Source organism: Bicyclus anynana, chromosome 14 (assembly GCF_947172395.1).
Source record: "Bicyclus anynana chromosome 14, ilBicAnyn1.1, whole genome shotgun sequence".
Classification (NCBI taxonomy): Eukaryota; Metazoa; Arthropoda; class Insecta; order Lepidoptera; family Nymphalidae; genus Bicyclus; species Bicyclus anynana.
The window spans coordinates 10,310,112-10,323,219 of NC_069096.1; the positions used below are offsets into that span (position 1 = coordinate 10,310,112).

The 13,108-nt window shown below is 33.7% G+C and overlaps 4 protein-coding genes across 5 annotated transcripts; 2 read left to right on the forward strand and 2 right to left on the reverse strand.

Annotated features, from left to right (window-relative positions):
- The first annotated feature begins 760 nt into the window (after positions 1–760).
- On the forward strand, positions 761–4,936 carry LOC112051690 (uncharacterized). The gene is made up of 2 exons (XM_024090460.2): positions 761–1,115; positions 2,157–4,936. Exons 1-2 carry the CDS (start codon positions 944–946, stop codon positions 2,708–2,710), a joined length of 726 nt encoding a protein of 241 aa, XP_023946228.1. The 5' UTR covers positions 761–943; the 3' UTR covers positions 2,711–4,936.
- On the forward strand, positions 4,699–10,707 carry LOC112051697 (vacuolar fusion protein CCZ1 homolog). 2 transcript variants are annotated; one of them, XM_024090471.2, is made up of 11 exons: positions 4,699–4,952; positions 5,028–5,125; positions 5,805–5,895; positions 6,126–6,185; positions 6,769–6,894; positions 7,475–7,647; positions 8,293–8,567; positions 8,849–9,033; positions 10,029–10,114; positions 10,192–10,319; positions 10,409–10,707. In XM_024090471.2, the coding sequence occupies exons 1-11, from the start codon at positions 4,881–4,883 to the stop codon at positions 10,465–10,467; spliced, it is 1,353 nt and encodes a 450-aa protein (XP_023946239.1). In that variant the 5' UTR covers positions 4,699–4,880; the 3' UTR covers positions 10,468–10,707. The 2 variants fall into 2 exon arrangements, with proteins under 2 accessions (XP_023946239.1, XP_052741187.1); XM_052885227.1 differs by lacking the exon at positions 5,028–5,125 and having other exon boundaries at positions 4,704–4,952.
- On the reverse strand, positions 10,572–12,375 carry LOC112051695 (protein RFT1 homolog). The gene has a single exon (XM_024090470.2). It carries the CDS (start codon positions 12,373–12,375, stop codon positions 10,696–10,698), a length of 1,680 nt encoding a protein of 559 aa, XP_023946238.2. The 3' UTR covers positions 10,572–10,695.
- On the reverse strand, positions 11,919–13,046 carry LOC112051700 (ragulator complex protein LAMTOR4 homolog). The gene is made up of 3 exons (XM_024090475.2): positions 12,875–13,046; positions 12,661–12,799; positions 11,919–12,554 (listed from the first exon to the last, which is right to left on the reverse strand). Exons 2-3 carry the CDS (start codon positions 12,792–12,794, stop codon positions 12,395–12,397), a joined length of 294 nt encoding a protein of 97 aa, XP_023946243.1. The 5' UTR covers positions 12,795–12,799; positions 12,875–13,046; the 3' UTR covers positions 11,919–12,394.
- Positions 13,047–13,108: the final 62 nt, after the last annotated feature.

Sequence of the window (13,108 nt, forward strand, 5' to 3'; positions counted from 1 at the left end):
AGTACGATGACACGCTCGACAGACGTCTAGAGTGCCATCTTTCATAAAGTATATCCGGTAGTTTCTCGTCTTTATAACTTTGTCCATATTAATTGCACAGACAAATCCTCGGTTTCACCAAAGAAGTCACCGTATTGCAACCCAGATACAGATGTTTGATCTACATCTGGCCAAGTAAGTGCCTTGTAGAATCGTCCATGCTTCTCCTTGCTCTTCCATATTTAATAATAATAATGAATTGCTGTTCGTTAGCATAGATACCATGGATAAAGGTTCGTCATTCTCGCTAAAACTCGAGAACGGCTGAACGTATTTATTTTATTTTGGTCTTGAAATGTTCGTGGAGGTATAGGGAGGAGGAAGGTGAGAAAAATTTGAATAATTGTAGGGAAAACCATTAAAACAACTCTCTTCTATTTCCAATACAAACGTTTAGGAGTTAAGGGGTAGGGGTAGGGAAGCCACTGCTTCCCTACCCCTACCCCTTAAACAACACATAAGTCAAAGCGAAACTTAAACAGCTACCCCTTAAACAGCACATAAGTCAAAGCGAAACTTGACCGGGTCCGTTAGTACATAAATCTATGTCAATAATGTCAAACTCAAACAAAAAACCTAAAGAAAAACAAACACGTATGCTATAATGCTAAATATTATAATTTACTATTTGGGTTTACCTCAATGCATGAAATCAGAATACATTAAATGACGAACATGTACGATTTTTTCCGAACGAAACAAATTCCACGCGTACGTAACGAATGCGTTCAGAGAAACCATTCGGAAAAAAACTTATTGACATCATGCGGAATGCAGCGCTTGTTTGTTTGTATCGGCGCACGCAGCACACGTTCGGAAATTTCCATTCAGAAATCAGAACCGTGCCCGCGCCGTGTACTACGGACGTATTTCGGCATCTGTTATAAACTGTAGCACGATAGTTATGAGTGAGGCAGAATCATTAATATTGGCTGTTGAAAAACATCCCTGCTTGTGGGATATTCATCATAAGGACTACCACAATAGAGACGTAAAATATTTAGCCTGGGAGCAGGTATCTAAAGACGTTATAAAGGATTGGGACACGTGCAGTATAATTGACAAAGAAAACAAGGGTAAGGTCAATGATAATATTAATACCTACTTATTGTTAGATATGTTACTAGCGCTTTAAAACTGAGGCGCACAACACAATAGTGTACAATTGTAAACAACTCAATGTTAGTCGCATGGACGAATATACGTATCATATAAGGCCGGCCGCAAACACTCGTTTTATTTCCGAATCCGTTTTCCGTGTTCGGAAAACCTTACCATTACTGATACCGATTTTTGGAGTTTTAACAGACTCTGGAGTTACCGTACTAACAACTTTATCTTTTTAATTAACAACGGAATTAGTATGCAATTTTCGATTTCCAATTACTTTTTTTAAGTTGGTCAACTATTTTCTCTTTAAATAGCAATTTCTAATAAGCTGTTATAGTTTTCCTAGTAATTTAATTATATATCCTACTTCCGTGAATTTTTTTACGTATCCATGTTTATCCCCCCCCCCCTCTCTACTGGCTTGTACACTTGACTCTGACAAAAATTAAAAGCCTAATATTGTATAAACGGACCATAATACTGAGAAGGTTATAGGATACTTTTTATTATTTTTATATTTATTATTTATTTATTTATTGCGATAATAAAATTTCATTTATTTGAGAGGATGCCGATGCACATTCCACTATACGTCGTGATCTACTAAGGTGGTACACAGTGCACCGTAGTCAGAATCTTCCACTGACAGTAGAACAATACAGTAGTAATTAACCGCCTCCTTTATAATTATAAAAAACAGATCCACTATGCAGAGAAATCAAAACAGAGAAAAATCGAAGTATGTTTCCCATCGACTGTACCGACGCAATTAGGAAAACTAGTTTTTGTATAATATTTTTGGGTAATTTCTTTCCTCCGTTCTTTGGATGCTGGTGGATTTAGTTGCAAAGGCGGAAAAAAATTGCTGTACAGGTTTTTTTTAACCAAGGCGGATACAGTTCTGCTCCCCATCAAATATTTAAAATGTAAATCTTCCAAATTTTTTCCTGTTCAAAAATGTGCCAGGACTCTAAAAAATAAAACGAAAATATTTATTTACATTTCAGGTGCTGATTTAAAGAAAAAATGGACACACATAAGGGACTATTTTCGAAGAGACTTTAAAAAAAATCAAAGTGCTCCTACCGGCAGTGCCGCTAAAAAAGTTAAAAAATATGTTTATGCTAACCTGTTACATTTTCTTATACCGGTTTTCGACAAAAGAAATACCGAAGCAAAATATCCGATCAGCGATGATGATAATAATCATTCACACAGTTGGGAATCCGAAACTGAGGAAGAAGAAGGAGTTGAAGATGTGAATGACCATAAATACACAATCATCAAACCTCCATCACCTGTCATGCAACCATGCACCGTGCAATCTCCATCAACACTTCTAAACAAAGACGATATCTCTACTCAAATACTTAGTATCCTACAACAGAAAGCTAATCAAAAACAACTTGAAGTAGAAGATGATGACACAAAATTTTTATTGAGCTTTAGAACACACATGAAACAAATGAAAGAAAATCAAAAAATTGAATTTAAATTGGGTATGCTGCAGTTGTTAAAAAAAATAAATAATGAGTACTCTTCATCTTCTCTACTAAATTAGGTATGATAACTTCAGTGACCACTCAGTAACACCAGCGTCAAGCCGTGACATCCAAGACACAAGCCGTTCATATTTTCATATATTCCTATACAAATAAGTTCACCTAATTTAAAACGGAAAACTCCATCCCCATTACCAACCTTAAATTTTTTCTGTTTGACGGTCTCCGTGGCACAGTGGTGTGCGCGGTGGATCTACAAGACGGAGGTCCTGGGTTCTTGGTTCGATCCCCGGCTGGGCCGATTGAGGTTTTCTTAATTGGTCCAGGTCTGGATCTTGGGAGGCTTCGGCCGTGGCTAGTACCGACAAAGACGTACCGCCAAGCGATTTAGCGTTCCGGTATGATATCGTCTAGAAACCGAAAGGGGGTGTGATTCTTACGTATCCAAAGATAATCTTATTCAGGTAATTTGCTTCAATAATTCAGCACGTATACCACTAAGAAGTTCATGAAAAGAGTTTATAGACATTCTGTAGAAATTAAAGAATCTTTTCCTGGGTATGCTCGTAACTTTGTTCTCTTAAGATAAAATGGACTCATATAGATTCTCCGAGTAAACAATGGATGTAGCCAATACCGACGACGTTTCTTTCTCATTGTTAACAGAAATGCAATTGCTATTAATTCATCGCCCTCCGTCTTCGTGCGCTTACAATGCTATTGTAGCGTAATTCATATAAATATTATCATATTATTATTTTAGCTTATCTATAGCATTAGCATAGCATAGCATTAGCATTTAGTTCGTAGATTATCTATAAGTTTACCGTACGTACCAAATTGTAAATCCACATGTGGCTTGCACATGTCGATACTAACAACTCAAGAACACATTACTAACCCAATGTATTTAGTCATATTAAACCAGTTGAACAGTAAACGGTGATCGATAAACACGCTTTTCTTTGCCTCCTTACGTTCTAACCACACGCGGCAAACTATCACTATTCGTACTGACAATAAACATTCCGAACATTCCGAATGAAGAAAAACGTAAAGTCTGCGGTAGTCTCACGGAATTCCAAATCAAATTACGCATTAAGAAACCGAGTGTATGCAGCCAGTGAGTCGCTTTTTAGTATAGTGAAAACATTTTTGTGATTTTTATTTATTTATTCTATTATTTTGCAAAGAAAAAAATACTGCATAAATAAAATAAATAAATAATTATGATTGCGTTGGTTAAAAATTCTATGCTTTCGCGGCAATCCCCGAGTGCCACACATATTTCTTTTTATTATACTCTTATATATTCGCTCTGGATAGTGCTATTTCAAATTTAGAATTATGATGTTAAGTAAGTAAATATACTTCTCATTAAATATGCCAAGGTACAATTAAGAATTAACACACACGTAAATTATAAAAATTATGAAATCTGTATACATTACCAATAGGAAATGCCCAGCGCCTTGGTGGGCACTCCCGTGCCCCCAGATTTATACATATACCGGCCGCATACAATCGTTATTTCGATTTGGAATTCCGTGGGACTACCGCAGACTTTACGTTTTTTCTATATTATCGCAAGGGCTCGCATTCGTCACGTACGCGCGGAATTTATTCGTTGCGTGCGTCAGTTAATGTATTATAAATAGATTCAGCATAGGTGGATTCGGAAAAATACTAATAAATGTATGTATGTGGTCGGCCTTAAATTCCTATCATAGAGGTATTTCCCAGTACCCAGTATTTCCTGTCTACCTTTCTCGCTCTAACAAACAGTTTTTTAATAATTATCCTTAAATTGGATACGTAAATACTTTATATTATATTTAACTATAAGCTCCATCGCCGATATATACATCTATGATTAAATGCTATTTAAACAAAAATCGAGTTACAGCTATGCAAAGAATTGAATACTCCAAGGAGCTGTAAACATCTATTAATTTAAAAAAATAACTGTCAAATAAAATAGACTTTGACAATTGACTTGACAGTTGACGTTGACACTTGAGTCTTGAGTCTTGACTATTGACACAAAAATATTTCTTTGTGAAAATAAAATAGCAGAAATTATATCAACAAAATTCAAATCATAACTTGGTTAAACTATAAGTTTCGAGGTTTGATAAACTATTAGAAATATCAAGGAATTAAACCATTTAGATGGTCATGAATCAAACTAACATCGTTTCACTGTTACGTTAACTAAAATATCTAAAAATGATTGATATAAAAAACAAAGTGAATTCTTTTTTCATATTTAACTCTACGTTCGGGCCAAAGGAGGGTGATGTTAGTATTATTTTAATGGATCTTGTCTTCAATATGTATTTATTTACTATAATATTTACGTTTTAATTTTTTTAGGAACTAAAACGTATATTATTTTATCACCCCAGTCAAGTAACCCAAGATGCTCGAAAAATACAAGTCGGACTATGTGAAGCAGTGGTTAAATTTATGACGTGAGTTTATTTAAAAACATTGAAATGGTCAAAACTAGCCTTAACTATTTAAATAACTAATTGCTTACTTAGAGGTGTGCTATAGTCAATCTTTTCTGAGAAGTCTGTTTAACTTTGTAGTGTTAAGATAATGGCAAAACATGTTTGTCTAAAGGTTTGTTTCTTAAAACAATGTTCATTTAGTTTAACACACCAACACACTGACTGTCAACCTTATACTGTGAAACTCTGTGTGTAAAATCTATCACTACAATCAAAGCCTATACTTGCAAAAGTATACAGCTATATCTGAATCACAAGGTATGTTAAGTGTCCCTCATTATATCTAAGACAAGCTGACTCCTGTGGTTTCAGACCCATAAACTATGGGTCTGAAATATCACAGGAACAGGAACTCTGTTCCTGTGAAATTATAGGGATAAAATATAGCCTATGACATTAACAAATAACCAGGCTTTCTAATGGTGAAAGAATTTTCAAAATTGGTTCAAAAGATCCAGAGATTACCCCCTACCATAAACTTTACTCTTTAAAATATTATTAGTATAGGTAGAACCTATATAAATTTTATCTGCTGGGGGTATGAAATAATTTAATAACAATCTGTTTCATGTTTTGTTATCCTATTTCTGTATGTTATCTTTATTACAATAAGTCACTTATATTTTTAATGTTTCAGGACTTTTTCAACAGAACCATGTGAAGCCCTACAAACACAAAGTAAGAGGTACATATTTTACCAACCGGAGAAAGACTATTGGATGGTTCTGGTAATATACCTAATGTATCTTTTTATTGTAGTAAAATTTCATGTTATAATGTAAATTTGAAAGCAAATTGACCAAAAATACAATGACATGATGTCAGTGGCATTTATTTTAAAGCAAGCATAGCCCAATAGGGCTAAAGCAACAATAAGTTAAACAATAAGTCATCTCTGGTGCACATTACATTAACTTTCTATTTTATTTCACTGAAGGATATTTTCCAATTTTTCCAGGTGGTAAGAATACCTTATGCAACAAAAGCTGCTACAACAAGCAATGAAAAGAAAGAAGTAGTAAGTAAAAAAAATTGTATAATTAAGGTGATATGCTGATAACAGGTAAAGACAGTCCATAGTGTTATGAACTAAATAGAAGAGGCCTATAAGTCCTCTTTTATAATGATCATCTCTGATAATGATGAAGTTGATAAAATTCTCTGTATTGCTTTCTTCAAATAATGAAAACCATTTCTTCAATACATATAAATAAAATTTATATGTCTGTCTGTGATTTCAAGACAACTGTTTTGTCAAGTGCAAAGTGCAAAGTAGTAGTATGTGTATTGTTTAAGTATATTTATTATTATTATAATTGGTACATGATATATAAACAAAAACAAGCTTTTAAATTTTTTTTCTGTCTTTGGGTTGACAGATTTTAAAGGGAAAAAATTCACTGAAACATAGAGAAGGTTATTATAAAGGTATGTTGCTTCTCTATATATATTATATATAGAGAAGCAACATACTTTTTATTCCAGAAAAGTCCACGGGATTTGTGATAACTGTACTTCTTATGTACATAGTAACTGATGTTGGCTACTTCTATATTAAGTTAGTAAAATATACTATCTATAAATAACTTTTAACTTTTCAGATTGAACCTTCAGTTATGCAGGACTTTCTCATGTCAGCATACAAAATGTTTAGAATGTTTATTGGGCCCATGAAAGACATTCCTACTGAAGATATTTATAACAACTGTGAACAATTCTTCACTCCTGTAAGTTTTGTTTTTTTTTTTAACTATCTTTTTGTGGTATTGAAATATATACTTCTCATCACAGATTAAAGAATATTAGGCAGATAGACCGCACGACACGACGAAGGTGTCATAGCCGCTCCAAATACAAAATTAAAAACGAATACATTCTCGAATCAGTACGACATGAAGCGTCGCGTAATTTTCAATATTATTCAAGAAAAATGGCGTTTTATGTTTATATTTATTAAAACTGTTTACAAAAATTAAAGAAACAAGATGGACTATTTTTTTTTTGGTAATTATTGATTTATATCTATTTATTATATTAATTTACGTAATTGTTATTAGTGTTAAATTTTTTAAATACAAATTAAATTAGGAAAAAAGTTTATAAATATGGATGTCAAGAAGACGCGTGACGTTTGTTTTTTTATGGGTTTCACTGTCTTCACCACGCTGCCTGTAAAGACTCATTGTGGAACATCTTTATTCTGTGCTTCTCATCAAAAAAATCGAAACAGTCCGCCTGAACAGTATTTGCAGACTGTTTCGATGTTTTTGATGAGAAGTATATACATATTTATTATTTCTTTTCCAGTATATAATGTCAAGAAGTATAGCAAACGATATAAACAATGTTATACAAGGAATAAGCTACTTGCCACTCGAGAAAAATTCTTTTTTCAGAGTAGTATGCTTTATAGATCTGCTAGAAATAAATTACCCGGACTTTAAATGTGTCTCATTTGTGTACAATGATAAACTCATTTGGTAAGTTTTTTTAAATACTTATACCTAACATGGATTTTATTTCATCATTACCAACCCATATTCGGCTCACTGCTGAGCACGAGTCTCCTCTCAGTATGAGAGGGGTTAGGCTAATAGTCCACCACGCTATGCGGATTGGCGGACTTCAAAGTGAAGCGAAGAGAATTTAGAAAATTCTCAGGTATGTAGGTTTGCTCATGATGGAGGATGATCCTTCAACGATGATCCTTCATTGTTGGAGAAGTGATATTTAATATCTTAAAATGCTGAAATGCATAACTGAAAAGTTGGAGGTGCATGTCCTGGACTAAATTCGAACCTACACCCTCCGAATCGAAGACAGAGGTGTGTATAGTAGTGATTATTATTAACTATAGACCTTGGAGCATTCACTTAGTTGTCTACTAGCAGACGCCCGCGACTTTGCGTGAAATTTAGTTTTTCACAAATCCCTCGAGAACCATGGGTTCTTTCCGGGATGAATATGTAGTATATGTGTTAATCTAGAGTACAATCTATTGCCATTCAAAACTTCAGCCAAATCGGTCCAGTAGTTGCGGCGTTAAAGAGTAACAAACATCCATACAAACTTTCGCGTTTATAATAATAGTAGGATAAATAAATGTTATATTATTTATATTACAGGAATGGTCTAACTACAGATGATATGCTGACACTGTACCAGTATTTAGTTCAAACATTACTTCCAAAGCAAGTTGAAAAGGAGATCCAAGGAGGCGCTGTAACAGCTGCTCAAAGACACGGTCGTTTTATAAGCCCTCCAGAAGGAATTCGCAATGCTGACGATCTGCAAAAGCTTCACAAAGTATACCTTATGAGGGAAGAAGACACAGAAACAAAACAGTACTATCTTGTTATCTATAGAACACTAAGTGCTACTGTTTGTTTCACTGTTGACGGTAAAGACAATATTTAGTTCTCTCTCTCTCTCTCTCTCTCGTGAAGACAAAATTACAATTTGAGCTGAACCAGAAGTATTAGTATATTTCCGATTCCCGCTATTGGTCGACTGTCTTTTTCTCTTCAGGACATACGTCGTGGCGCACTCTATCATCAGTCAATTCGCATTAAAGCACCATGGAAGGTCATAGATATCGACCTTGCATTTTTATAGAGTTGGGTGTAGCCTTGCCGTTTATTATTTTACTATACACTGTCTTATTAATCTGTTTATTTCCAGTGACCACAAACTTGAGCATAGACACATTCAGGTCACTAGATGCATTCATTGGACCACAGTTGTCTACAATAGCATCATCAATAAGTGAACAGTGTGCGCTCCATGCACTGCAAAGTACACAATTGTCAAACACGGACCACAGCTTTATATACTTTAATAGACTTAACTTGGCTTATAAAACTTCAGTAAGTAGCAATAAAACTTTAACAATAACAGTTGTGTCTATTGTACCTCACTTTTATTAGGTTTACTTATTCCGTTACTCTGCAATCTGTCATACGCTCAGACCAATTATTGTATAGGACCTGCCTCGCTAGACGATACTTTTCTGTCAAAGTATATGATCAACGATCTAATACGATTATAAAAACTGTCTATACTATCGATGTTAAATAGTTGTAATCGTCTTCGTCGGTTAAAGACCTCCGTAAAAATAACTTTTTGTGTAATTGAATAGTGTAAAAAACGGGTAAAAACTTCTAGTTTAGTATAAGATAGAGTGACTATGAGTGCGATACAGGTCCTTCTATAATTGGTCTGAGGTCATACGACATTGAGCCGTTTGTCTCCTATTCTGCTGTATTCTATACTACAGCCTTTCTTGAGTACTGATTACCAACAAACAAATTAAAAAATGAGTAGTTATTACACACCTAATAATAATTATAATTAACTTTTTCTTATAATGATGAATGGTGTTAATATATTTTATATAACAGTTTATAATCATACCATACATAATTTAGATTAAATAAGTTATGAAATGACATGCATTTTCTACCTTCATTTCTAATTTCTTTTAAACAGTACTCATCAACAAAGGCTGTTAACAATTTTTAGTATAGCTATCTTTCTTGACTAGATTTTGAACACTGTTGGGCTTCTGCCTCATTGACATCAATAGTCGCTCCTGATATTTGATACTATAGCACTGTTTCCTGTCAGACTGTCTAAGATCTCTTTGGATATTTCTGTTTCTTATGTAAAGCAGTATGTTAAAAAGACATCTTAGGGTCTCAATGTTACTGGTACTGGCTGTTCCCCAGAGTTGTATATCATAGGTCCAGATCAGCTTCAATATAGCTTTGTATACTGCTAATTTGCTGGTAAGGTTTATATAATGCACTCGAGTTTTAATAATAACCATAAACAACTTTTTTATTATTTACTTTTGTTTTAGGCTCCAAGCAGTTCATTAACACCATCAACAGCAATAAAACCCGAAGTTTTAAGTATCATAGCTGGTATACACTCTGATAGAAAAAGGTAAAATCATGCATATTTTTGACGTTTGTATTGGTTTTCGTTATTATTACAAAAGGTCTTATTTTTTTACATTTCAGTCTCGGAAATTATGGTGAAATTATTATCAAAACACCAGATGAGTATTGGGTCACTGGTAAATCTTCAAATGATAGAGAATTTTATGTAATCATTCAAGAGAAAAATGCTAATTTAAAAGATATTGCAGGTAAATTTTACAAACATTTTAATAAGAATAGATCAAGATATTCCACAGGTTACAAAATATTTAACATTTTAAATAATTATTAATTACAGATGAGGTAAGAAGAATATGTGAAGATCAAATGAAAGGCATTTTTTTCTATCCCATGTGAGAAATATCAATCGGCACATATCAATGAAATTGTTAGTTGTGTTAGTGTGTTATTTAAAAAAATCAAACAACACGTTATTTACATTTTAGAAATAAAACTGCTGCTTTTTAGGGACAACATGTGTTATATTCTTTGATTAATAATAAATTATATTTAATAGATTTATCTTATTTACATATTATTATTATAGTTACAGTTAAATTATATAAGCCTAATAATAAATGAATGCTAATCTGTTGATATTTTCTCTTCTTTACCACCAACAAACTTTCTGTATGTCTTTATCACAAGCGCCTTATTCTCATAAGCCCAAGATAACAATACGAACATCAAACAAACAGCCCCAATGGCTATATGAGTTATAACAGAATGGCGAAAGAATTTATTTTCAGATATTTTGCAAATGCAACCAGCAACAAATAATGTGCACAGGAAGATTTTTCCAACATAAAGCCCATTTAATGGCCTGTAGTCAGTGTCTTTACATTTATTATTTATAAAATGTATGCTATGCAATATTCTAGCGATCATATTAATGCAATTGGAAATAATAAAACCTACAGGCCCTAAAATGTATGTCAACCCATAAGATAATAGTAAAAAGCTTATTGAAAAGAATACCATCAAATAATTGTAGCTGTTCAACTGTGCACTAGTCATTGTTGCAAATGTATAGCATTCTGTGATGCCATTGATTGCCATCAGTACAATGGCGAAACAATGACTCCGGAGCAACTGCACTGGTAAACCACTCGCCACAAATGCTTCCCCACCATACAAAACTAAAAGTGTTTGAGAATAACTCAAACCAAAAACGAGAACTATCAAACCAATAGAGCTCACAGTCTTGCAAATTTGTGACAGGACTATACAGGATTCTTGGATTTTGTTTTGATCTTGCTTATACAGTGGCAAATCTCTGTTCACCATTTGAGTGAAATAAAAATAGCTACTATCTTCTATAGGGCGGAATACAAATCTGGCTGCTAAACTTCCCAAATTATTTACCACATCGTAAGTTGCCTGTTCACTGAAACTCATAACTGGGCTGATTGACATGACATATTTTTCACCCTCTGTCAGCAACTGCTTAACCACGCCTTGCTTAGCGAAACTTAGTGTAAGAGTGTTTAATTTTTTATTAAATGTAGCATTTAATGAACCTAAATACTTGGGCAGAAAGTCCTTAAGTGAAGTAAAGTTAAAGTCATCCATATTACTGTACAGTTTCTCTAAAACACTATTAGGAAGATATCTACTTTTCAATGCACCCTTGGCAAAAAGTGGCTTACATTTTATGTACCAATAAAAGAAACAATAATATGCTAGTACAATGACTCCTATGCTCCCTACTTGTGCCACAGAAAATGCTACAAGAGCTAATGATCTATCATACAAAATTATAGACAGAAATAATATTGTCCTTACAAATATATGCAATGTATCAAGAATAACCTTTAGTTTAACAAAACAGAATAATTGTGCAACAAGGGCCATGTTAGCTGAACAAAGCTCTAAAATGCAAGACAATGCTACACTCCAACACCCAAACTCATATTGAATAGCATGTTCGGGATGTCCCAAGGGTAACATATACAGCCAAATATAAACAAAGACCAATGATAAGACACAGCTTAAAGGAACTGACAGCCAGATTTGATTAATAATTTGTTTCCAACTCGGCTCATCCCTCTGGCCAATACAAGCACGATGAAATGGCTCTCTACTCAGAAACAGTATTGTGCTTTCAAGTAGTAGCAATCTAACATTCATTATGCCAATAACTTCATAACCCACGTTTCTAATCACCCAGGCATTTATAATAAAGGTTATACATCTAAATAAAATTTGTAGTAATATGTTGAATGAGGCATTTTCGAGGCTGCTCATTAGCAAATTTCTGCCCATTTTGATTGAAATTATGTGCTCACACGTTGACAGCAACGTTGTCTATTGAAGATGTGGGTATATTCCTTTTCACAACATAAATCTTCTTATTGGATATGCATATTATAAACCAGTGGTCATCATATGTTATAGTTATTTTCTTGAATTTTTCGTCAGGATCATAAGCCACAGGATCGATGCTGTAAAAATATATTGTATTGTGAATGAGTAACTGTTTTTTAAATGTACAATAACAGTAACACACAATGACGCGTTTATTAGTTATAGCAGATAATGCTTCAGTACCTATTGGATAAACTGATTAAATCCGTAATGATGGTGGCAACACGTTCGTCGTTCTCGAGGTCACCGCCAGACTCCAGGACTGCTCCGTCCTCAGTTAGTATGAGATACCCAAGCTGGTCTGGAATTTTTTCCATTATAGCTGGAATTACGACACACTCAACAATAAAATATTTATTAAAAGAAGTTTTCACTATTTATGTTTTGTTATTCGTACCTTTTTTTATTCAACGCAAACGTTCTAATAATTTATTATTTATCGTCCTGAAATAGTATGTTTTGTATTTAGTTTCGTTTCGCTTTTCCGTTTCACAATTTGACATTTAACATTTTGCCCATCTACAAAAAGTATTCTGTGATTTTGACAAACATGAAATCCAAAATAGAGCACAGGCCACAGAACACTAATACTCCTCAGGCACAACACCTTAGATATAGGTGTCAAAGTTAA

What these genes read in the sequence shown, in the direction of transcription:
- LOC112051690 (XM_024090460.2), top strand. Translation starts at nt 944, where the DNA reads ATGAGTGAGGCAGAATCATTAATATTGGCTGTTGAAAAACATCCCTGC. An exon ending in AATTGACAAAGAAAACAAGG is followed by an intron (nt 1,116 to 2,156) that starts GTAAGGTCAATG and finishes TTTACATTTCAG; the next exon opens with GTGCTGATTTAAAGAAAAAA.
- LOC112051697 (XM_024090471.2), top strand. Translation starts at nt 4,881, where the DNA reads ATGATTGATATAAAAAACAAAGTGAATTCTTTTTTCATATTTAACTCT. An exon ending in TCGGGCCAAAGGAGGGTGAT is followed by an intron (nt 4,953 to 5,027) that starts GTTAGTATTATT and finishes TAATTTTTTTAG; the next exon opens with GAACTAAAACGTATATTATT. An exon ending in AAGACTATTGGATGGTTCTG is followed by an intron (nt 5,896 to 6,125) that starts GTAATATACCTA and finishes CAATTTTTCCAG; the next exon opens with GTGGTAAGAATACCTTATGC.
- LOC112051695 (XM_024090470.2), bottom strand. Translation starts at nt 12,375, where the DNA reads ATGGGCAGAAATTTGCTAATGAGCAGCCTCGAAAATGCCTCATTCAAC.
- LOC112051700 (XM_024090475.2), bottom strand. Translation starts at nt 12,794, where the DNA reads ATGGAAAAAATTCCAGACCAGCTTGGGTATCTCATACTAACTGAGGAC. An exon ending in TTAATCAGTTTATCCAATAG is followed by an intron (nt 12,555 to 12,660) that starts GTACTGAAGCAT and finishes ATATTTTTACAG; the next exon opens with CATCGATCCTGTGGCTTATG.